General features: G+C 40.2%; 1 protein-coding gene across 2 annotated transcripts in view; it reads right to left on the bottom strand.

Moving 5' to 3' along the window:
* SPOCK1 (SPARC (osteonectin), cwcv and kazal like domains proteoglycan 1) overlaps positions 1–24634 on the bottom strand; it is a 413288-nt gene that overhangs the window by 14820 nt on the left and 373834 nt on the right. For both annotated transcript variants that reach the window (XM_080996315.1, XM_080996316.1), the window contains exons 7-8: positions 9350–9466; positions 587–808 (exon numbers count right to left, since the gene is read on the bottom strand). In XM_080996315.1, coding sequence (XP_080852441.1) covers positions 587–808; positions 9350–9466 — 339 coding nt within the window. The remainder of the gene's footprint in view (positions 1–586; positions 809–9349; positions 9467–24634) is intronic.

Genomic DNA, 24634 nt, shown 5'->3' with positions numbered 1-24634 from the left:
AGGGTTTAAAGAAGATAAGGGGATGGCAACAACTGGATCTGCTGCTAACCCACCTCCAATTTATCTTGAAATGGTTGAGAGCACTGAAAGCCATAGTAATGAAAGTATTTTGGATCCATGGGAACTAACTGGTATGGAGAAGCAGGGACTAAGTAAGTGTCAGTGGCCAAGTTCTGTAAATATGGGAGAAGAAACTTGCTTCCTGCTGTGTTCAGTAAGCAGGTGCTAATCACTAGGTTCAACCTTTTAGGTGTCAGTGTCTATTTGATGCTTGGATTTTCACACCCAGGCTTTTCTAGCCATCTAATGCTACTTAGCTGAATGCCACTCAATACATAACAAGTAAGTGGAGTGGTAATAATATCAGTGTTGTTTACCGTATGAAAATCAAGCATGTCTCCTCATTTAATCAATTTAAAACTATGCCAACTTTATTAGAAATGAGGTATGTTGATGTGCCTTATACAAATCCTAATAACGCAATTGCCGTTTAATATTACATGGGAGCTAGTTTTCCTGTATAAATATTTTAGTATCAACATGCAATCACAGAGTCAATTTTCTAGTACAAAATTTAGTAACTCACCTCCAGGCTTCTGAAAGCAATAGCACCATTCGTTGTTCGAAAGCTTTCCATCTTTGAAGGAGTCACAGGAGTTGAAGAGCGGTTTAATGCATGGCTCATATTTATCAAGATAAATGGCATTGATCTCTGAGTGATCGAGGAGAAGGTCATAGTTCATATCCAGTTTGTTGAACATCCAGCCCAACGAATCCTTGCAGATTGGTAATATGCTAGTGTCAAATCCTGTAAAGGCAGGAGCAAACAACCTAGACTGAGCTAAAACATACAGATTTCTCTTGGAAACAAGAAGCCCTGCTAATTGACTCTGTTTTCAGTCTTGCAGATAACTGGGGCAAAATTGATTTCAGATTAACCTTTCCTTCTTGACTTGTAAGAAAATGGAACATGATGATCCCAATTCAGAACGAAGTGTGAATGAAATGGATGGGCTAAAAGACAGCAGGGTAAACCTTAGAGATGGATAATACTCTGAGTCATAGTCATTCATTATTGTTTCACAAATGTGAATGAAAAGGCAAGGTAAGTAGTTCACAGTTCACTGAAGCCTGTTTTCGTTCAGAATTCAATTTTGCCCTCTCTGTTCATTTGCACATTTATTTATTATCCTGCACATATTATCCTGCTTTTCAGCCAAAACCTAGTCCCAAAGCTACTCACAGCAATTATATTAATGTACAATGCAAAGTGCTGCACATGTGCGGGGCAGGGGGAATATATAACAAGGTCTGGGAGCACCCTCCCCCCTTAAAGAGAAGCAGCACTGTAATGACTTGGGAGTAGCCATTTGCTTCATTCTCAAATTTCCTAGAATCAGAGAACAGAAAACATCATGAAAGATACCCATTTTTCTCCACTAAATTTCTTAATAGTCTCCTCTCACATTCCTTAAAATGATAAAATTATTTCTGTAAATGTTTATTCTCTGCAATACACTCTTCTGAATGCTGCATTCCACATGTTAACAACTAGCTCTCCAAACCCATTTTGATGGCAGCGATTAGCAGGCCTGCATGTATTTTATAGCAAAGCTTTTTTTTTTTTTTTAACTGTTTGCAGCTTCTGATTCAGGAAAACAATTACAGGACTTTCTCCTTCTCCAAGAACCCTGGCATCTCTGCTTGTAATCCCGGAAACCCACCTCCAACTCATAGTGTGAAGCAACTTTCTCATTTGGATGCCCCACTCACACCTCATCTTGCTATAGCTTCTCCCAGAGTTAAGCAAGACACATACCGTAATTTGTCAAAGATTTGTTTGCAATGCTCAGAAAGTCAAGATTGTATATCCAGTGTCTTCTATCTATTTCCCCTTCTGACACATATTTTTTAGCACCTATCTCTGGTTTGATGGTAGCAAATACTACATTGGTTACCACATATTACAACCAATCCGTTGAAGAACTTGTCTTCTCTTTCTGAACAGCTGTCATTTCCTGATGGTGCATAAAAGGAAGATTTCCCCATTATATGAGCTTCTTCATAACTGCGGGGGGGGGGGGTGGGAGGGTGGCATGGAGACTTCTTAGACTGAATTGTCATGAAAGCCTAGAATAGAACTGAAGTCTATCTGCTATTTTAAGTGGAGGATCAGAAAGGCACCATACTGGAATAAAGCTCTTTAGGTGCAACTCAGATGTTACACCGATGTGACACTGAAGAATCATCAGAGGTGTTCAGGTGATATAAACATTAATGCTATTTTATTACACGCTACTTCAAAAAGATAAATCGATTTCCCTCCAAGCTAAAGACAACTGAGACTGGGGCCTGAGAGCAAGTGTCTGAGATTTCTAGTACCTTGCTATGTAGAGATGGGCTAGGGGCTTTTCTTTCACATGTTTTAGATCATTGCCATAATTACTATTGTTATTCATTATTCATTTCCTTGGTTGACTCTGAGTTCCCAGAGTGAAATTAAGTACTTATGATCCTGGTGATCACAAATTATTATGATGTATGATACTTTAATTTCGGAAGAAACTGAGAAGTGTTGAATGGAGGCTACGTGATCACGGTCTCCTCTTACACAATTGATACATGAGGAATGAGGCTTCATAGAATCATATGAATTGTAGAGTTGGAAGGGATCCCGAGGGTAATCAAGTCCAACTCCCTGCAATGCAGGAATCTCATCCATGACAAATGGCCATCTAAGCTCTGCTTAAAAACCTTCAAGGGGGTTGGGTTGCACTGTTGAACAGCTCTTACCACCAGAAAGTTCTTCCAGATGTTTAGTCAGAATCTCTTTTCTTGTAACTTGAAGCCGTTGGTTAGAGTCCTACCCTCCAGAGCAGGAGAAAACAAGCTTGCTCTATCTTCTAGGTGACAGCCCTTTAGATATTTGAAGAATATCTTTAAAAAAACCCTGTCTGCCCCTGTATAGACCTGTAAGATCATTTAGATTGTCTTGGGAATTTTTACTTGTGGCACTGCAGCCTACAGAATATCACAGGGTAGTGACCTGAAAAAGGGCATTTTCTACCATTGTTCCTGCACAGGGATGCTCTTTCCTGTTTTTACACCTTTTTACAATAACATTTTACTGGTTTCCAGTTTCTGTGATAGTTTCATTGTTTTTATGTTGTATTTTTATATATCACTTGGAGGTGTTTAGATATTAAGCATTTTAGAAATGCCTTTAATTCAGATAATAAACAGATGATAGAGAGCAGAAGAGAGCTCCGAGTGCATCCCTCAGCAGCAGGGTGACCCTGGTTTTTCATCTGAAATGATCAGCATGCGTGACAACCAAATCGAAATGCTAGTTTATCCATCCATCCATTCTCATGTTTCAGGGGAACAGTGGCAACAAATTTGTGTTATCCCATTCATTGATTGTTCCTTTAAAGAAACAAAGAAATACTTTCTAAAGGGGAGGGAGGAGTTTTCTTGCTGCATCCAGCAGGGGAGGGGTGGACACCAATTAGGACCATGTACCACTGGCTTCTCCTATAAAGTTGCAGAACTGTGTTTTAAAAAAATGGGAGGAGCTTTATGCTGAAGAAAAGTAGGTACATTCATATAAACGTAGTGAAGGTGGTTCTAGGTAAACTCTACAGCTTTATACCTATTACGTCTGGCGTTTCCCATAACAGTGGCAGAAGCTTTGCTACTAATCACATTATTGCAGTATGCAATCTCAATGCAAGCACTTAACTGAATGACACAGTAATTAATATAGATACAACAACTGCATTATGATGCACTTGTAAGGGCCAAATGTGAAAACCAGAAGATGTTAATTGTACTTGCCTAAGATTTATTTGTATACACCGTTCTAGTATAATTTTTTTAAAAAAAAAATTACCTCAAGACTTCTACTAGAAAATAATAATGTGTTACTTTAATATGCAGGCATTTAAAGAAGTCTTATGAAAAGTTTAGCTAGCTAGTTATTGCTGTTTAAAAGGTTAAAGCAAGGAAGTATATTATGGTGCTGAGATGTGGCAGTAAGTGTTTATTTCTACTTTAAACTGCCTTTGAATAAAAGTTGCTTTGATTGAATCACTACTTGACATGCCTGTGTCAACAATCAAGTCCAAGATTGCCAAGTCTTATGTACACTTTCTTGTCTCTTTCTAGACAAGTAAAGCTTTAAGGAAAAAAATGAGGTGTACATTTATTCAAAGCAGTGACTTTCAAGAAACTACAGAAAAATCATCACATCAATCTATTACCTTTTCTTAGACATCTGATACGTCACTCTCAGCCTAATCTACCTCACAGGTTTGATAAAATGGGGAGGAGAACTGCGTATGCCACCTTGCGCTCTTTTGAGGAACAGTGGGATACAAATGTAATGAAATAAAAAAATAATCATAGAATTGTAGAGTTGGAAGGGACCCCAAGGGTCATCTAGTCCAACCTCCTGCAATGCAGGAATCTCAGCTAAAGCATCCACGGCAGATGACCATTCAACCTATGCTTAAACGAGTATGTGTAACTCCAAGGTGTGAATAATATATATAATAGGAATTCTATTGTGCTTGACATTGTTATCCTGAACTAAGATAAAGGAAAACACCTCACCAAAACTACCACACTATAAAAGTCTTGCTACAGTGGTTTCTTACTCAGACTGCTTTTATCACAAGCAGCACTGCACTGTTCTATCTGAGGGATAAAAACCCAGCCCAAATCCTGCTCCAGCTCCTAAATACTGACATGTACATAATGAATTAACTGTAATTCTGAATTTTATGCCTGTAGCTTTACATTTTCAGTATAATACAGTGGTCAAAAGAAACATTGGACATAACCCAGCCAAGCTCCCCATTGATTTCAATGAGAAAGTTGAGCACCTGCCTATTGTTAGTTGCTTCTCTTTTGCAGGGAATGGACTATCTATTTAAATCTAAATCATAGTGCTGTAGGATACTCAGTGAAGAATATCTTTTAAAGGGCATGCTACTGTTAACACAGATCCCTCTGACATCACTGGTGTAATGATCATAAAAAGGTTTGCTCAAATGATGGGTCATGACAAAAAAACATGATTTGATAAACAAGATACAGGCTGTCAAAATGCATACAGTCACATACACATTAATGGGGTATATGTAAAAGGAGGAACCCTTTTACATATTGATATATTTCCTTTCCATGGCAGTGCTCAGCCAGTTTTCAGAAGTATAGGAGATGGATGTGCAAGATAAGTAGGGTAAAGACGACAACAGTGCTGAATGTTAGGTTTCTTTATATGTGTTGGGAAGCTTAATATATTTCTTTCACTCAAAATATGTCGACTTTCTGTTCTCTACTCCTCTCCTACAATGTTGGCTGGAAGTAAGCAAGAAACCTATTCAATGCTACAGCTCAAACACGCCTGCATCGAGAAAGCTTTGTCTTTTTCACTTTTTCCCTTCATCCCACAGCCTCAAATAATAAGGCCAAAGATCAGAAGTCTCGCTAGCTTTTTAGGTCATTCAAGTATCTCGATATATTTGCAGGCAATTCTAGAAAGGTTATTAATTAGTGCCTGTTGAGAAGGGGATTCTTTGGACTCAAAACACCTGCTCAACCAAAAGTGGGCTAAAGTCATTACATGTAACATTGTCTTGGACAGCTGGTAACAAGAGACACCAGCTTCCAATCACTTCAGATTCTGGAACAGATTCAAATAAGTGACCTATTTGTAAAAGGCTTCTTATTGTCTCAAAACCTTTTCACCTACACATTTCACACGTAAAAAATAAACAGAAAATTGTACACTGAAACACTGGGCACAATGCACCGTTTAGACAGAAGCAGACTTAATGAAAATACAAAAAATGAAAATAAATAGTTTTGGAATAGCCAGATTCAATATAGAAAAAGATACACAAAAATTTGTGGGTACAGGCCATAGTTCAGTGGTGCTTCTGACGACACACCAGCTTAGCTGAACCTGTGTACTGATTGTACACATCTGAACTAGAATAACTACAGATCTAATCTTGAAAATTTGCAAATTATGGGATCTCTTAAATGAATGGGATATATATGGATGTTATAACATATATGGAAACAACTATTTAGTAGAATAAAACTATGGATAAGAACACTTGCATTCTCTATGCCTTACTGTAACAATTGTATATGCTGCATTATTGTTTGCAGGTAAAATAAAATATCAATTTATATATATTGGGGCCTTGTGTTTGTGCTGGACTAGTGGAATGAACAAACCAAAAGGGAGACAAAAAGGCAAATCTGGATAATTTTTTTCATAGAAAGCTATGCAGTACTCAACACTTGCTTATATGCCATGTGAATGCTTTATCTTGTATACATGTAGGTGGATCTGTGGGCTCCATCCCTAAGACTTAATTGATTTCTAATTTCTAAGATTGGGCTGTTGAAGCTAAATTAGCTGCATCTTTGATCCTAACCACACTTTTTAGGGCATTAAACCCACTGAACACAGTGTGGGAATTACTTTCAAGAAAACATGCATAGGCTTCCACTGCACAGAATAACTAGTTTCCAGTGACATTTAAAAAACAACACCTCACTTTAGAAAAGGTACTAATTGCAAAAACAACAACAACACCACTGGTGCTCTGAAGAACTTTGTTTCTGTTGCTTGGAAATAAGAAAGAAAAGAGCTTTGCCTAAAGTGGACAGCGAATGAGATTACAGTAGTTAAAACTTAAAACTGTGCCAATACTTCCATTTCACGAATGAATAGGAAGAATATAATCTTTACTTTTTGCCTGCAGATGAACTTGATCCACTCGGTTTTCGTTAACTTACAGCAGCATCCTATCAAACTGCAGCACAGGAAAAAAAATTCAGTGGAACACCTTCTCCAGATGCGGTGTATCCAGAGAAATCTTAGCCATCATTTCCAATCATTTGGAAGTTGCTTTAAAACCACAGAGGAATACTCAAAATAGATTGCAGTAAAAAAAGCATGTGCTTCTTATGGCTCCATAAGCATAACCTGACAGCTCATGTCAATGAAGTGATCACATGTCGGTGGAGGAAAATGCAAGCAGAATGGTGAAAGGCTGGAGATTCATGAGCATTGGAAACTTATGCCTGGTTCGCACAAACAGCACTGGGGTGGGAAGTCCATTCTGTTCAAGTTCAGACTGCAGACAAAGAAATCATACAGCTGAATTTATCCCTGGGGGTGGGCCCTCTGCATATACAAATTGGTAGACCAAGGAAAAGATTGATCCACAATTGTGCTTTCAATATCTAGTTTTTTTGTGAGCAGGAAGTTTTATATTAAGGATCATTCAGTTCTGTTATTCTGCCACAAGCAGTTTGACGCGGTACCGTCCACAAACATGGAGTCTGCACTTAGTATTTACTAGGCTTCTGGGTGGGATTACTGTAGAGGTGTACTATTCAAGGGGCTTGGGCCATCCAGGAGAACATCTTTAGTGTCCTCTTGGTTTTCATGAAGGATTACAAATGCAGTTTGTCCTTTTAAATAATTAAAATAAATGGTAGGGAAAGCCAGATATAGTTACACACCAATAGCTTCTACTCAGGATTGCTGTTCCATGGTAACACTTAGGCCTGCCTACAATCTGCACCCTCCCTCCCTAAATACTCATTAACCCAAGAAAAAGGGCACTTTCACACAGAAAAGGTCTTGCAGTTTCTTGCTCAGAGACAGGCGGTTGCATGCTTAATAATAAATGGATAAAAAAGCATTCTGTTAAAATTATGTTTCCAATCTAGTGCCTGTCGTGGGAATATTTGTAGCACACAAAGCCTGCTGTGAATTTTTAACCTACAGATTGAAAAATTGCCCAAGTTTGACAAATTCTGTTGAGAGCAGGTGGGAGGCTGCTGACATTTCACTTAGTTTCAGCAAACTCTGCCGCCCCTCACTAGAGGGAAGGAGTAACAGGACTGACAGAAAGCCCCTTGCTCCTTGCCTACTGCATGCTGTCAGTCACTGGAAAGTCAGCAGGGCAGCAGAGGGCCTGTTCCTCTTGCACAAAGCCTTGACACAGCGCCTGTTGGATGCAAGATTCTGTGGGCCCTCAGGCAAGAGACTGTACTGGGCCCGCCTTATGTGCCCTTCCTCCACAGAACCAACACGTTTTTTAATCACAGCACTCACCAGTTGAGATGTCTTTAAAAGAGGGATTATTAGACAAATTCATGGTGGGGGGGAGGCTATTAATGTCTACAAGTCTTGATGGTTCTGTAAGCTGTGGAATTCACTCCCTGCAGTGATATGTCTAACACCTTCCCTAAACAGCTTTCTGTGAACATAGAAGACCCAGAACTTTATCATAGCCTTTTACACCAGAGAGGAATGTTTTCAGGACCCACCCTGTTCTTGCGGCTGTATATTCTTTTAACTGTTTTAATTTCTGAATTTTAAATTGTTAAGACCTGTTGAAGGGTGGGTAGCAAGCTAGCAAGCTAATACTTATTGGTGGACAATAACAGGCAAGGGCTGTCCCCCTTACTCCCCCCAGTCCTGCTTGTGTGTTCCCCATATGCCTTTGGCTGGCCACTGTAGGAAACAGGCCATTAGGCCTTTGTCTGATATCCAGCAGGAGTCACAGCCGTTGCTCTACCCCAGAGGTCAGCAACCTAAGGCCCATGGGCCGGAAGCAGCCCACAAGCCGTCCCCGAACTGAGCTGCCTGCTTGGCGAGTCCCTGTGTGCTGCACCAAACCAGCGCAGCACAGCGCGGGGACTCTCTTCCGCGGCTGTGCAAATTGTGCAATGTGCAAATTGCTTCTGCACATGCCCAGACACCAGAAACTGCGTCTGCGCATGTCTGTGGCACCGGAAATCACTTCTACGCATGCCCAGACGCTGAAAATCACTTCTGCACAGGTGCAATTTTTGGCATCTGGGCATGTGCAGAAGTGATTTCTGGTGTTGCATTGTGCTGCGCTGGCCCGGCCCACGGATGATCTCCATGGGAGTGATTCGGCCCATGCCTGGTAAGCCTTGCCGACCCCTGCGAGTCTAATTGAACCGGGGTTAGGAAAAATGGGGTAAACAAAGTGTTATCCTATTTGTTTAATGCATTGCAGGGTACAGTTCTTCCCTAGATGGTCCATTAGCTGCCTCACAGTTTCCCGACTCAACAGACTGCAAATGGTGATTAAATTTCCAACCCTGTTTCTATATGCAAAAAATAAAGGAAAATAAAACAAAATAATGAGTGGTTTGAAATAGCAGGAGAATGTACCACAGCATAATTAAATGAAAGTTTCCACATTAGCTGTCATTACAGTTATTGTTGACTTGCTGAACTCGTGAACTTATCTCCAACTTTATTTTTAGATTGTCATCTTACTGCCTTGTGCTGAATCCGAGCTGGTTGGCTTGATGACACGATTTGCATCTTCATGAAGAGCACCAAACCAGTCTTTTAGGCGGGATGCAAGGGTCCTCAGCTCCTTGTCTGTGCAAGCTGTTAAGAAAATGACAATAATTAAATTAGTGAGAACATGCTACACATGTCCTAACAGAAGATGATTATTGTTCTTCTGTTTCTTGAAGAATAAACTTTGATTCAAAGACGTTTAGATTTCAAAGAGACAAGGAGTAGCAGGTCGAAGGGTTTATCAAGAAAATTCAAGGCAGCAAGACAAGATTTATTATTATACTTGAATATTGCCTAAGTGGGGGACAATTTATGGTTTACAATCCAGACAAAAATCCATCTCACAAGATGTGTGGGAATTTTTTGGTTGTCACCTTTTAGGTCTTCTGAGAAAGAACATCAATCAAACAGCAATAGGAAAAAAGAAAGCCATCTAGCATTGCTATTAGAACAAGACCCTGAGAATAATTTATATCCCTTGTTTGGTTTAGTTTAAAGCTATTGTCATGGCAATAGGAAATCTTTCTTTTAATGGAAGCTGTCATGTTCTCCAATTTGACGACAAATAAGACTTTGCAACCTCTTAAGGGTGGCTCTGCTTCTTCATCTTACCTGGATGAAAGCATACACTGCTTGCTTCCATTATAAATTTTTATTGGGAAACATCTAATTTTTTTCTCATAAATTTCTGCCAAGAGATTAGTGCCCAGCAGAAGCCAGTATTTATTAGCGGGGGTGGGGGTGGGGAATTAGACAGTGCTTCCTGACACAAAGAATGTTCCAGCTTTGCATTATCTTCAGTGTTTGAATTCACAGATTGAAGCCATTTTATCATTCTTGTCATAAACTCATTCTAAAATTTAAAGAACTTTTCTTCAGATACAAAAGAAGGTTTTTCTCTAGTAGCATAGGACATGCTTTACAGAATAATCCACAGCAGAGAATCCCTATTCACTGCATATTTTGATACAGCCCCTCCAACTATCTCTGATATAGTCACATGAATGTCACTGTGCATTATAAAGCTAAGTGACAAGACAGGTTCTTTTTTTGCTGCAAGGACCTTAGAGTTTAAAACTGTGAGAAGAAAAAAAGAGCATGACAAACGACAGGGATGACCAACAGACAGTGTATCAAAGGCAAAGGCAAAATCAATTGCATGAACCAATACAACTGAAGATCATATCAGAAGGCAAGAGAACATAGACTTCATTTGTGAAACATGCTCAGCAGCCAAAAAACCAATTTCTTTACATGGTACAATAAACAACTGTGTCTTGCTACCTGTGACCTGCCTGGGACTACAAAAACAATTGGTGGGGGAAGTCCAGGCATCTTGGTTGGCCACTATATATGGTTGGTGGACTACATTCAGGTTATGGTGGCTCTTACATTGGTTAGGTCAGCTCTATTCACTAGATCATGGTAACTTTCACACTGAATCTGAAGTCACCAGCAAATAAACTGGGCTCTACAAAATCTATTGAATAAGAAATGAAGACTTGCTGTTCTTACATGATCTCAAAGTTCTGCAAAGGTTTTTTTTTTCTTAACTAAAGACATAAACATGTAAAATTGGCAAATTATAGTGAAGGGAAATGCAATTTTAACAAGAATGCTGTTTTTATTACCAAAAAGGCTATGTATTATTCATCATTCTATTCTTTATTATCAGAAACATATGCAACCTTATATTTTATTTATTATATTCTTCCTCTTCCTTGGTTGGCTTTCACGTAGGAGCAAAATACCTTAATTAATGAATTATCTGAGGACATGAGGTATTCTTTCCTCCCAAAAGCTGAACTGCTGATAATGAAAAAGTACTTCCCATTTCTCATCAGTTTTACTTGTTGAAGCCCTTTGGAAAAACTCTGGGCTGCTGAAAACACTTTCTTCCATAATTTCTCCCATCCCCCCATGCACAACAATTTTTGTACTTCCTGGTTCTCATGGGCAAACTCTGGTTTGTTCAAACTCCCCCTCTCAAGTTTCAATGAGAGAGCAAATTATGGATTGTCAGGAAGTGTAGAAATATTGGTATGTGAAAGGAAAGGGAAAGTGGAAGAGGGAGCCTGTAAGCCCCAGGCTGGTGCACTTTCCAGCATATCCAACAGTTATCGTGCATGCATCCAGAACTCTAACACCATTTGAAAATCTAACTTTAAGTACTAACACAGAATCTAAACATACATAATCAATAATTTATAAAATCATTAGTGACATACGATTAGGACAAACAAATTTGATGAAACATACTTGGGAATCTGATCTAGATACAGTAATTGAGGAGGTAGATTGGCAGAGCCTGTGGGGCAAAAAGCCCCTAAATTCAGTGCCCAGGCTCATAAAACAGAATACTCTTAAGCTGCTACACAGGTGGCATTTAACACCTTTGAGGTGCAGTCATATTAATGAAGCTATTTCTGCTCTTTGCTGGAGAGGGTGTAAAGAGATTGGAACATAGACATATGCCATGGGCCTGCAGCAAATTACAGCCATTTTGGAAAAATGCTGTTGGTGAAATAAGTTTGATCACAAAACAAATGTTATTTGCACCCCACCTTTAGTACTGGTAACAATCTTTAAAAATGAAAATGTCAAGCTGAGATACAAATAATTGATTGCTTTTCTTTAAGTAGCAGTTTGACAACTTGTTGCCCAAAATTAGAACACTTTCAAATGTCACAATGGAAATGAAAGTTTGGATTACCTTCAGAAAAAAAATATAAATGACCAAGAAAATTAAAGCCTTAGCTGGAAAGAGAGATTGGGGTGATTTTATAGATACATGGTACTCTTGCATCACATACTCGACAGAACATCAACTACAGCGACATCCATTGGACTTGCATTTGAAATTGTGGAATAATGTCTTCCCTTAGGAATCTGTGATTTGGGAAAGGAGTCTGAGGCGAGGGGAAAGGAAAATGGGGAGTTATGCTCACAGTGGTGGGTGGGTGTGTGCATGCACATGTGATTGCATTCCGATATTTCTCCCCTGTTAGTACTAGTAGAAATTCCATTTAAAGTCAGTTGGGAAGCTGGGAACGCACTTTAGAAACAGGTTTCCTAATATTCACTGCTAACATTTCATAAAACCAAGCAAGTAGCTCTTTTATGAAAATAAATGTGCGTATTTACACTGACATTCTCTGTCCCTGTCCCCGTCCCCATCCCCCACTGCCTGTAGAGGGAAGAAGAAAAAGGCTGTTATTCTTCAATGCTGGGGAAACTACATTTTTCTAGATACAAACATTTCATGTCAAAGTGGTTCCCCAGTGTTATCATACACAATGTTCTGGGTGTTTTAATGGCCAGCTTTCTAGAAGCACAGTGCCTGTCCTGATAACCACCTGTGATCCTCCTGTCACTTATTTACACCTGGTGCTGCAAATAAAGCTGGAGACAACAAGATGCGTAGTAATAGCTGTGAGATGAATGCAGGACCTGCCAAAGCAGCAGAACAGAGGAAACACATTCTGATGTGGAGCTTACATAAAACAGGGTTTTTAAAGAACAAAGCTCAGAGATAAAATAGCACAAAGACAGAGGGCTGCCGTTCAAAGATGCACGGAGAGAAGCACAGTGCCATAGCCTACTTTCCTAGTTCATGTCAGATGCTTCTCTGTAAGTGTTAATTAATTCTGTGAGAACCTTGAAAGTTTTGGCAGTTCAGCTTACTCAGATGCCCAGAAATCTGGAAGCTAATCAGAGACTGATGCAAACTATTTTAGCATACTGGGCAGGAAGATTATACTTCTCTATTGTACACCACCTGTAATGCTTTGCCAGATGTTTCTCCCTTTCTGGCATGGTGCTTCTGCTTTCAACAGCTGCACAACAGGCTGCAATTCTGTGTAGCTTTCTCTAGCATGGTAGTGTAGTGATGCTAGAAGTTCTCACTGACAAGTTGCAAAATTTATTATAGTGAGAAAATACAAGGTTTTTTATTTGTTGCTGTTGTTGTTGCCAATTAATTGTTACCTTTTATTCTGTCAGGACTCCTGTAATTTTGGCAATGGATAAAGAAAGCAGTGTTTGGGGTTTTTTGTTTTGTTTTAGCAGTCATTTTCACTGCAAAAACAGGATAGCTGCAGCAAGAACATTGCAGAATTGCGAAAACGTTGAAGGAAGTCTGTGCTTCAGTTTGCCATTTTGGAAAATGCAAATGTTGCAGGGTCACCTTTAAATGCTAGGAGAACTGAATTTATTCTCCATCTTTCCTTCCACTAGTGACCCCTTTTATTCTTATGCCAATGCAGATCCCACACATATTCCAACCACCCTCTCTCCCTTCATTCTCTGCTGCCTTTTCAAATCAACTGTACTCTTGAGCTTTGTAATACCACTTTTTTCTCATTCAAAGCAGGGCCCCATTTGCCTCAGCATGGGGAGGAAAAATAAGATGCACCTCATAAGATTGGGGCAAAGCTTGTGGGTGTACAAAAATTCAAACCATAAGGAAGTTACGAGTATACAGATACAACTGGTGCCAATGGGAAGTAGGCAAATGTGACGCTCAATGATTGCAACATTATGCAATTACTTGCATGTGTCCATGGGCTGTTGCAGTTCATCTAACATTACAGGAAGAACGTCATAATGCCATAACAAAACCCAGTGCCTTTCACTGCTGTCAGTTATCACATTTATCTGACCATCATATGTAGTTTCTGTACATGTGATCATGGATGCTGCAAAATTCACATTCCCACTTCGTATGGCGCAAGTCTCTCCCACTTGCATGCAATGTTGGATCAATGCATAGACAGAAAAGCAAGGCCAAGAGAAGCCACCCAACTCCCCTCCCAATCTTTCCGAGATTAAGGTAGTGGTAAATGTCACATTTCACTGAAAAAATAGTTTAAGCTTTACACATAAGTAGGGCATCTCAGGGAAATGGCTGTTTCTTTAAAAGAAACGAAAGTTTAACATGAATACTCTGCAGCAATCTATACAATAAGAGTGATTTCCTTGGAGAGTTGAAGTAATTCTAATGACCATGAAAACAATCTGCCTGTACATTAAGGAGAACAGAAACAGAACTAATTTAGTGGAAAAATACGGGTTGAGATTCTTTGTTCTGTTTGTAGCCTTCCAAGTAGCTTGCCAGGTGATGTTGTGGCAAATCAGTATTCTTCATTGTGAATCAAAGCCAGTTCACCCAGCTTAGCCTGAAATGGGTGAAGTTTGCATTGAGGGCAAATGGACATGGTCTTTGTTTGGGAATAAGCAGTGAAAAAATTATCCTAAGAGTGTGGTGCTTACAATGGCTAGGCACAGTCTGAACTGGTTGAAAGTAAGCACAGGCTGACTATGGAGATAATAATGTTGACAATATTAGCTTCTCTGCATCACATCCTATTTTTTTAGTTTCTTGTTTTCACCACTGGTTAGGAAAGTAATGAACTTCCATAGGAAGCATCAGATCTCTCTCTCCAAATGGGAACTCATGTCAGATTTCCCCCATACACCACTGCAGAAACCTTTGCGGCCCCAATGACATCAGAGTAGCAGAGTTGGTAGGCCTGGAAAAGGGACGTGCTCCATACCCTCCAACATGTCTCCAATGGAAATAGGGACATCCCATTCCACAATCCCTTTTTACTATTTATAACCCACCCCCCACATCTCACTGGGTTGCCCCAGCCACTCTGGGCACCTTCCAACACATATAAAAACATAATGTTAAACATTTAAAAAACTTCCCAATACAGGATTGCCTTCAGACGGCTCGGGTTGGATAATGCCATACCCTCCAACATTTCTCCAATGAAAATAGGGACATCCTAAGGAAAAGTGGGACATTCTGGGATCAAATCAGAAACCAGGACAGCTTCTCTAAATTGGACACCCCTGGAAAATAGGGAAATTTGGAGGGTCTGGTGCTGGGGGTAGATTGGGGGGCCTGCTGGGATGGATAAGGAGGAGGACTTGGATCCGAAGCCTTCTCAATCCAGGGAGAAACCTATGCTAACCCAGCCCAGGAATTGTTGCAGTTTATTTCCCTTCCACTGGAAACACAAAACAGAAAAGGAAGGAGAAACACACAAAACTCTCTCTGCCCTCATTTCTGTCCTCTCAGCTAGACTTCTGAATTTCAGTGGGACCTTTCTGCATGTATGGCTTAGTGAAGAAAACCACACTGCTGTTTTTCATTCAATGTAACTAATGATGAATTCTGTGGCAGCTCATAAGAATAAAACTGCAGAATGAAACTCATGCAGCTCTACTGAAATATGTTTGACACATGAAATTAATTAGATCCCAGCTGGTTATTGTTTTTATTTTAATTCCTTTAAAAATTAGATGTTTTCATAATTTGTTTCTTTCATTACCTACCCATGGGAAATGAAGTAAGTCTCCTTGTGATGTGCTTCTTATTTATTTACTTAGCGAAAAGGTAAGCAAATATGAAATTATCAACTGTACTTGTACAGAGCCAAATCATTTATTTTAATCTGAGCTGTTTACTTAGTATAATATGTGTAATCATGCGTATGGCATTATAATGCTTTACTCGTGGGTTAACTGCATTGGCTTGTAGCCCATCGCATATTGAGAAGATCCATGTCATCTGCCTATCCTTTAAGATGTGTATGTGGTGTGCATGCATCATTTTAAAAACCACAGGAAAAAATAATAGGCAAAGACTGAATCAACTTGCCAAGAAAGGAAAACAAATGAAAGATGGAAAACTGTGAGATAGAAAAGACACAATGTTGGTTTTTTAATGTGAGGATTGACATACTTAATTTCAAAGTAATTCTATTTCATGACCACAATGCTTAACATATAAATCTAAATAAATTAGCATGAAAACTGGATCAAGCTGGAAGGGATGAATCATCTTATTTCCAATCTGTATCACTTTCTCCTGTGTTCATTCATAAATCTCTTCCATTACATTTCCGCATTAATGTGCCTTAAAAACAACTGGCATGAAAATCCACATTTGCATACTATTTTAAATTTAACCTGGTGCCTCAGATTGATGAAGCTAGGTGTTTGGATAGAAAACTTGGAAAGGGCATTGTAGAGCTGAGTTGCTACCACTAAAAAGGCCTTTTATTCAAGTCACCACCCTAGTTGTCACCTCAAACAAAGCGGGGGGGGGGGGCAGCACTGGAGAATGTTGTTCAAAGATGAGCATATGGGCCTTTAGAAATCTGGGTTCCAAGCTATATAGGGCTTTTCAGGTTAAAAGGAAAATTCTGAGCTGTGCTCAGATAGGAAGCCAGCGCAGCTCTTTTAAAACTGGTGGTGTGGTTTCTAACAGGCTACCAGCACCTGCCAACCATCCAGCTACCATATTCTGAGCCAATTTCAAAGGCAGCTCAGGGCATGAATGCACTGTAGTAGTTTAATCTGGATTTGAACAGGATGCGGATAACAGTGGTCAGGTTTTCTTTTTTCAAAAGTGATCATAGCTGATGTACTACCGTAAGCTGGGAAAAGGCACTTTGTGCCACAGGTGGCATCTAGAGCAGTAATATTCAGCCTTCTGAGACCCAGGACCAACTTTCAGCCCAAGCATGCATTTGAGGACTCACTAAGGTTTTTAGCAATATATTGGTTTGGTTGCAGCACTGCAGTTGTGACCCACCATAGATCAGGCCATGACCCACTAGTTGAAGACCTATGATGGAGAGCAGCCATAGGCAAACTTGGCCCTCCAGGTGTTTTGAGACTACAATTCCCATCATCCCTGACTACTGGTCCTGTTAGCTAGGGATGATGGGAGTTGTAGTCCCAAAACATCTGGAGGGCCGAGTTTGCCTATGCCTGATCTAGAGTAAGGGATGGATCTAACAGCATCTCCACTCTGGGAACTTGACTCTCTCTCTCTCTCTCTCTCTCTCTCTCTCTCTCTCTCTCTCTCTCACACACACACACACACACACACACACACATAAAGGAGCTCCAACTGGGAGCTGCCTAGTGGAACCAATTCCAGCAGAACTTGCATTTGGCACTGTGACAGCCACCTCACAGCCATTCTGGGGCCCCTGCCATCTGAGGAAAGGTAGTACACCTCTCTGGTTAGCCCACTCTTGCCCCTTTTAAATCAACCTAGAAACTTCCCTTAGGCCTCTCAAGGTGGTGTAGTTTATGGTTTCTACGCATGGAGGTATTAAAATAAGAAAAGATAACCGGCTTATGAAAAAATTGTGTTAAAGGGACAGAAAGTATTTCCCAACGGGGAAAAAGAACACACAAGAGTTAAGCATGATTATTTCTCCATCTTTATAATTGCATATCCTAGAGTAGAATCTTGTCCTCCAATCCTGGTACATATAATTTGCTCCACTATCTCTGAGCCTACATAAGCCTTTTTTTGTCTCTTGAGTGAACTAATCCTGTAACTAACTAACTAACTAACTAACTAACCCTGGCTACCTGTTAATAGAGCATTTGCCCACCTGCCTCCTGCCAATCATAAGTTTCACCAGTGGGCAACAATAAGTCGTGGAGCCCCTCAGACAATAAATGTTCCCGCAATCCCTCACACAATGAAGTTCTACTGTTTTCTCATCTGAGTCTCAGGTTAAATTAGGTATAGCAAGTTAGCCCTATAATCCTCAAATGAACAGGCAAGAAATATTTGCATTTCCACATCATACACAATAATAGTCCATCTAAAAACGAGGCCCATACAGTCAGTCCATTTCATCAAAGCTTTGTTCTTTCACAGGCACCAAATTTAAAAGGCACCAAATACAACTGCTTGCTTGCCAAGGCCATTTGTCCCAGGCCTTTTGGTTATTCTCTGCTCAGCTCAAAATAACAATGGGCTTCAGGAAAGGACAAATGAAAGAGGAATGGACAAATCTGAATCAGTTGAGCTCCCCACTTCATCAGGGAATATAAAGTAAACCATCTGTCTTGAGACTGCAACCAGCAACCCTGTTGGAGTCCCCAACATTTCCTTAAACACTGTGACACTAATTTTATAGGGATATACTGGAATATAGCAGAGTTTACCAATCCTATTAGGTGCATTTCCATCCAGAAGGATGGGCTTGATTTACACAGCTAGACCTCAGTAGATGGCCTTGGATCCAAGCATTGGTCTATATGCCTGCAGGAAAGCATGTATTGAAGCACACACAGCACCATTCCCTTAGGACAGCCAGCTCCCAACTTCCCACAGATCTGGGATTAGGGAAGAGGACTGCTAGATAAAATAGCAAAGGTTAAAGCAGGGGTGGGCAACTTCTAACTATTGGCCATGCTGGATGGGGCTCGGATGAGTCCAACAGTATCTGGAATGTCACAGGTTGTCTGTCCATTGCTGGCTTAATTTAAGTACTGGAATCACAGAGGATTAACTGTTCAAAGCTCAGCTTTCAAGCTATTTGTTAATATGTGCAGGACTGCAAACAGAACTTGGAAGCAAATGTTATATGTAACTATCTGAACACCCCCCCCCCCAAATGCAGGTGCATTCCTCAGTAAGAATGCAGTGAAGATAAAAGCCCTTTTTTTGTGATGCAGCATTACATATAGATATACAAAGATTCATTTCTTTCTAATAATATATGTGGTAATTAAAGGAACCTGAAAGTCTCACCCTTTTACATATGCTTATTCTCTTTCCTTAGACTCATTAGTAATTGTCTCAGGATCTATGTGGTTATGGATGCTGAATTATTGTAATTCTTAAGTAATTTCCTGCTTTGTGATTTAGTTGAAATATCACTCAGAACCTGGAACAGTCTGAATAAAGATATCATACTTAACTAGAAAGGAGGCAGATGTATATTCTAGATCAGAAGCTGTGTAATTGGTAATAGGTCTTAAGAATCCAACACGTAAGTGGCCAACTAAGATGCGAATCAACACACGTGTGTATTTCCCACCTCCCCAATTTACTGTCCAGAAGGGATCTTTGCTGAACTGACATAAATCTAATTCGACTTGGCTCCAGCAAGATGAAAAGAGGCAGTTGCAAGTCAGCATATGCTTACAAAAACCGTTTTTCTCCTCCATTAGCTTTTTTGCATGCCCAGCTGATTTTGATTTTATATTATGTGCGTTCTCTATGCTTTTATTTGTATGTTCCCTGCTGAATGTTATCATGTCTCCTACCACCAGGGCTTCATTAAAGTAGAATGTTGTCATACAGCGAATTACTCTGAAATGTGAAAACAGAGACAGACTTCAAAAGGAAAATGAGGTGTTCTCGGGCACTGTGGGGATGGCAGCATTTAGAGGTGTCCCAATGGATCCTCCCTGCAATTTTCTGAAAACCTGACAGAAAGGCAATGAGTGTGTGCAAATGAGGAGAAAACGCAGCTCCCTCGTGAGCTGCAATGGAAAGAACTCCATGGAAAGAACAAAGAATCTCTCTACCATGCTGTTCCTTCTAAATTGAAATGAATGAAGCTTCTGCTGGCAGGGCACTTTGAAGAGCAGCTCCTAAGCAAGCACGATTCTGACGCTGTACCCAAAGACAGGACATGCAAACAGTAGGGACATGGTTGTATTCAAATCAAGGCACATTAAAATAAGGCAGAAGGGGGCTGCAGCTTGTGGTTTCCAGCTTCTGAAATCACAACTCTCTTCCGTAAAACGTTTCAAAGAGAGGGGTGATCTACAACACATCACTCACTTCTGGGGCAACCCAGTCAGATGGGTGGGGTACAAATAATAAAACAATATTATTATTTCTGAAAACACATGGAACAACCCTCTCTCTCTGCACACTTCATGTCTAGGTATGTTCTGCTATGCATGGACACTGTCTCAGAGACAAATGTATTAGTGGCAATTCTGATAATGCTTTTGCATATATCTTCAGAGATTTGTGGTTGTGCTGAAAGGGTATGCCTGCTCTGACTTTGAAAGATGACGCAGAAAGTGTCCTTTAAGTGGTTTAGTTGCTTTTGAGGCCCCAAAATATCCATAATAATTGTGCTGTACAAAGGTAGGTGGATCCTGACCCCTGTGTTTGCTTGCAGGTGTGTCTATGTTACAATCATGTAAGGAAGAACAACATAAGCCTATGCTGGCTGCAGAGGGCACACAGTGCAAAGAACATTAATATGATGAAATCATCACCTAATGATTTTCTCTCCCAGGAACCAGAGAAGTGGCTAGTAGCTTGTTGATTAGGAATCCACATAGATACTATGTTTTCATTTAAAACAGTTGATTTTTTTTTTTAAATGTCTACAGCCACACAGACATGGAAATTATTCTGACTTAAAAATAAACAGCTTCAGGAAGTGTTGCCCTGGGAGGTGGGTTGGCTGTCAGGATTCCTAACAAAACAGGCATCAAGAGCAAGCAAATCGATCCTCAGCTAGTGGACTAATAATAAAGTAGACATCTGGTGAGGAGATTAAAAAGCAAAATGTCAGAGGAGATCAGAATTCCTACCTGGTGCAGTACCTACTGTTACTTGCGTATCATTACCATAATTTTATGTCTAGGCCGCCGCATTCCCTAAAGTGTGAATCTATCCTGCAAATGGGCAGCCACATGCACCAATAAGAATGGTTATGTAAATCCTGAAAAAGTCTTAATAACAGTATTCTTTTTCCTTACTATTAAAGGGGCCTAGCACGGATTTTCTGGATTCCAAGATTTAATTTATTTAATGGATTGCTTTTGTCATTAAAAAACTAAGTTGAAGTCATTGTTAATATATTTTAGTCAACATACACATAGAATGGAAGCTCATTGTGCAACACAAGATGAGTAGGTAAAGTTAGGATTGCAGCCTAAGTCTGGATCCAATCCATTGTCTTCTCCAGCCATAGTTTGTTCTTTTCTTAGAACATTTCCACAAACTATCCCTCAATTTCCTATTATTTCTATGTAGAAGTCCTGGTTTTTTTTAAAAGAAGCTAGTTTTGAGGAGTCAAAAGACAGTAGGGTCCATTCCATATATTCTATCAGAGGGAGAGTGCATGCACAAGGGGATACCTGATTTGTCCAAGTACAGGTTACAAATTTGAGGGGAGTTGTAAACTTATATGAAATGTAGAGATGCCCGAATGTCACTGAGCTGACACTTAAATTCCTATAATTTCCCTAGAACTCTCAGGTACACCTATACTTAAAGATCAAACAACAGCTAAATACACTAGGTAAAGAATCCTTGTTGTCTCTGAGAAGAATAGCACAGCACCTTCTACACACCTTAGTGCTGTGTTGTGTTTTTATTATCTGTTCTAGCCTGTATGCAAGAGGTAATTAACCTCTGTTCTTATAACTGTCCTCCTCTCTCTAAATGTGAAATATGAAATATTTTATTTATTTCATATAATATACCTATTGAATGTAACCAACCAACCAACCAACCAACCGACCCTCAACATTACTGTGGTGATTTTAGCCAATTGTCCATGTTCCAGGAATGAGGAAGAACAGAGTCACCCCATTTTTCCTTACAACAATCTGGCCAATTTAAAATCACAATTGTATGCAATTAGCTAAGCTGCTAATGTTATTGACTGCAATAGTGCAGAGTTCTTTGAACACTTACATGCCAACATATCTGAAGAAGTATCTGAAGAAGTGTACATGCACACGAAAGCTCATGCCAATAATAAACTTAGTTGGTCTCTAAGTTGCTACTGGAAGGAATTTTTTTATTATGCCAACATATGTATTCACCATCTTGTAGCAAATTCTCTGTTGAGCCTTCCACCATTAATAAAGGGAGTGTTTATTAAGACTTTGAGCTGACCTCTAGTAAAGAGTGGTTAAAGTCTGACAGAGCTGACGAGTCAAGGAGCAGGATAGTAAGTTAACTTTAATAGCCAAGCACTTCACTATCCCCACTGGTTGAACAACTGCATTGAAAGGAAATGTAAGGTGCCCAAACATGTACCTCATTACTTCCCAGCATAACCCACACCATTCCATCAACAAAGCAAACAATTCCTTTGATGTTTGCATAACTGCTTTCATCTACAGAAGGGCAAATAAATAAGTGTACAGCCAGAAATATCTCTCTCCCTCTCCCTCCCTCTCTCTCTCTGTCTCTCTCAGTGTGTGTGGTGTGTGTGTGTGTGTGAACTGTCCATGGATTCAATACAGTTTCAGCAAAAGCAACTAATCCACTTTAAATGTTAGTCATTCTAGAGAAAATTAAATAGTTGGAACTGTAGTTATTGAAAGAAAATGCAAGCAAAGAGCAGTGTTCTGGGAGCTTGGCAACAGCCCTCATTTAAATGTAGATCTTGTGTGGTTCTTCAAGCCAGTCTCCTGTCAGTCCTCATAGGTACTGTTCTGAATAATTATTTCATCAGAGTGGTTATGGATCAATGCACCCAAAGTGTTTGCAATTAACAAATCTTGTAAAAGGTCCAGCCAGGCATTTTTTTTATAATGAAGGATTCTGAGCTCTAGATAAAACTTTTACATTATGCATACATCATCAGCATTACGGCTGAGGCTGTTTAACTGCTAACAGCTTAGTGACATGCAGTGTATGTACTTAACAGTTTTTTTTAAATAAAATTGTGGATTTTTCTAAGATTTCACTGTATATCTAAAGTGATGTTAAGCCTGGGTAGTTCCATTTATCAGATTTATTCACCCAATACACTATATTACAGGAATTCTTGAAGGAATTCAAAGTCTTGACTGACTGGCTTTTGGATTCCACATGGTTTGCAATTTGTACCTTTTAAGCAATAGCAGGGAAAAGAATGCACTAGAGGACCAGTGGGAAAGGGGGCTATTGAGGTAGAATGTCTTCATTTTCTGACAACATCACTGCACAACTCACAAGGATGTAGAAACATAAAGCTGGGAACAGATTCATAGAGCTATAGGGCTAAAAGAGCTATGAAGTGATATTGCATGTTAAGACCCCCCAAAACCCCCTCAAATAAAGACACAAAGGACTCAAATTTTAGTTTAAGGTTTTTTGGCATAATTTTGGTCACAACTTTATTGACTACAGGCTGTGAGTGGTTTGCTTAGGCATTGGTTCCAAACTATCTGAACATATCCAGGACAGGAGAAGAACTGACAACGGCCAGCGCAGAGGTCAATAAGGGTAAACACCCTGGGAGATTGATTGGTCTGGGAGCAGTACCAAGATCACCCCAACATGCTCCCAGGGGCTCTCGCATGGCCCTATCACCTTTTCAGGGGTCAGGCAAAAGCAAGACGAATCCCTGGATTCCTTTAACGGAATACCCACGCCACCACAATTGGAGGGGCAGGCCACAGCCAAGCCACACCCCCTCCAAGAACACCTTTAACCAATGCCTAACCACAAACCTTACAAAGTTGTGACGATTTGCTACGAGGTAGGCAAAAACCAAGAGGCAACAGCCAATCCGCCAAATGGCAAAATTCCTACCATGCCCCTGCTCCAAAACAGATGACACCAAATGACATAGCAAGGTCAGAAATACCCTAAATATAGGGAGGGAGGGTGGGTGGGTGTGAAAAAGAGGAAGCTCAACGCAACGTGCAGCGGTATAAAAGAGGCTCCCTGGCTACTATTTGTGAAATCCCATTGACCAGATTCTGCCCCAGCAACAGAGGAACCAATCGGGTAGTTGTGGCTATTCAAACATACCCGCCCCAGCAACCAAAGGGCAGTTTATGGTGATCTCACCGCAACACGTGCTCTCAGTGAAGAGAACATGATTTGCCCAGCTCCTGCACCAAGGCATGATACTATACATGCAAACAGTTTCCTAGCAGCCTCTCATGAGCCAGCATTACAACATGGAACAAGGCACAGTGTATCAAAGGAGCATTTAGCCACAGTTGGGAGGGCCTGTAGTTTCAAGGGCTGTAGCTGCATGCTTCCTATGGGTCCCAGTTCTTTTTCCAAGATTAGAAAAAGCAATCCTAATTGTTCAAATAGGATGTGCCATACATTAGAGGGGAAATCACCTCCGCCAGTTGCCTCAGGTGAGAGAACATAAGAAAAGAGAACAGTTTTACCTCTCAAACTATTGATGCCTCCCATAGCACCCCTTTACGTTTTTCAGTAGGAGTGAATGGCAGCCATAAAGTCAGTGCCATAAAGTCAGTGTCATTGTTGTGATGAGAGCAAAACATGTCACAACACCCCTGACACTGGATAGCTTAGCCATGACTGACTGGGGATCTCACTGCATTTACACACTTAGAAAAACAAGAGTCTTCCATACTCACACATCCTGCTAGCCATATTCTTTTATTTATTAGAGGTGACATAATAGCTAAAAACATACCTTGGGGGATAATATAGTCTCGGCCAAGTATGTCAAACACCAGCAGAAACAGCCA

Source organism: Podarcis pityusensis, assembly GCF_964106645.2.
Source record: "Podarcis pityusensis genome assembly, chromosome: 2".
Lineage (NCBI taxonomy): Eukaryota > Metazoa > Chordata > Lepidosauria > Squamata > Lacertidae > Podarcis > Podarcis pityusensis.
This window is presented reverse-complemented; position numbering and strand designations above follow the sequence as displayed.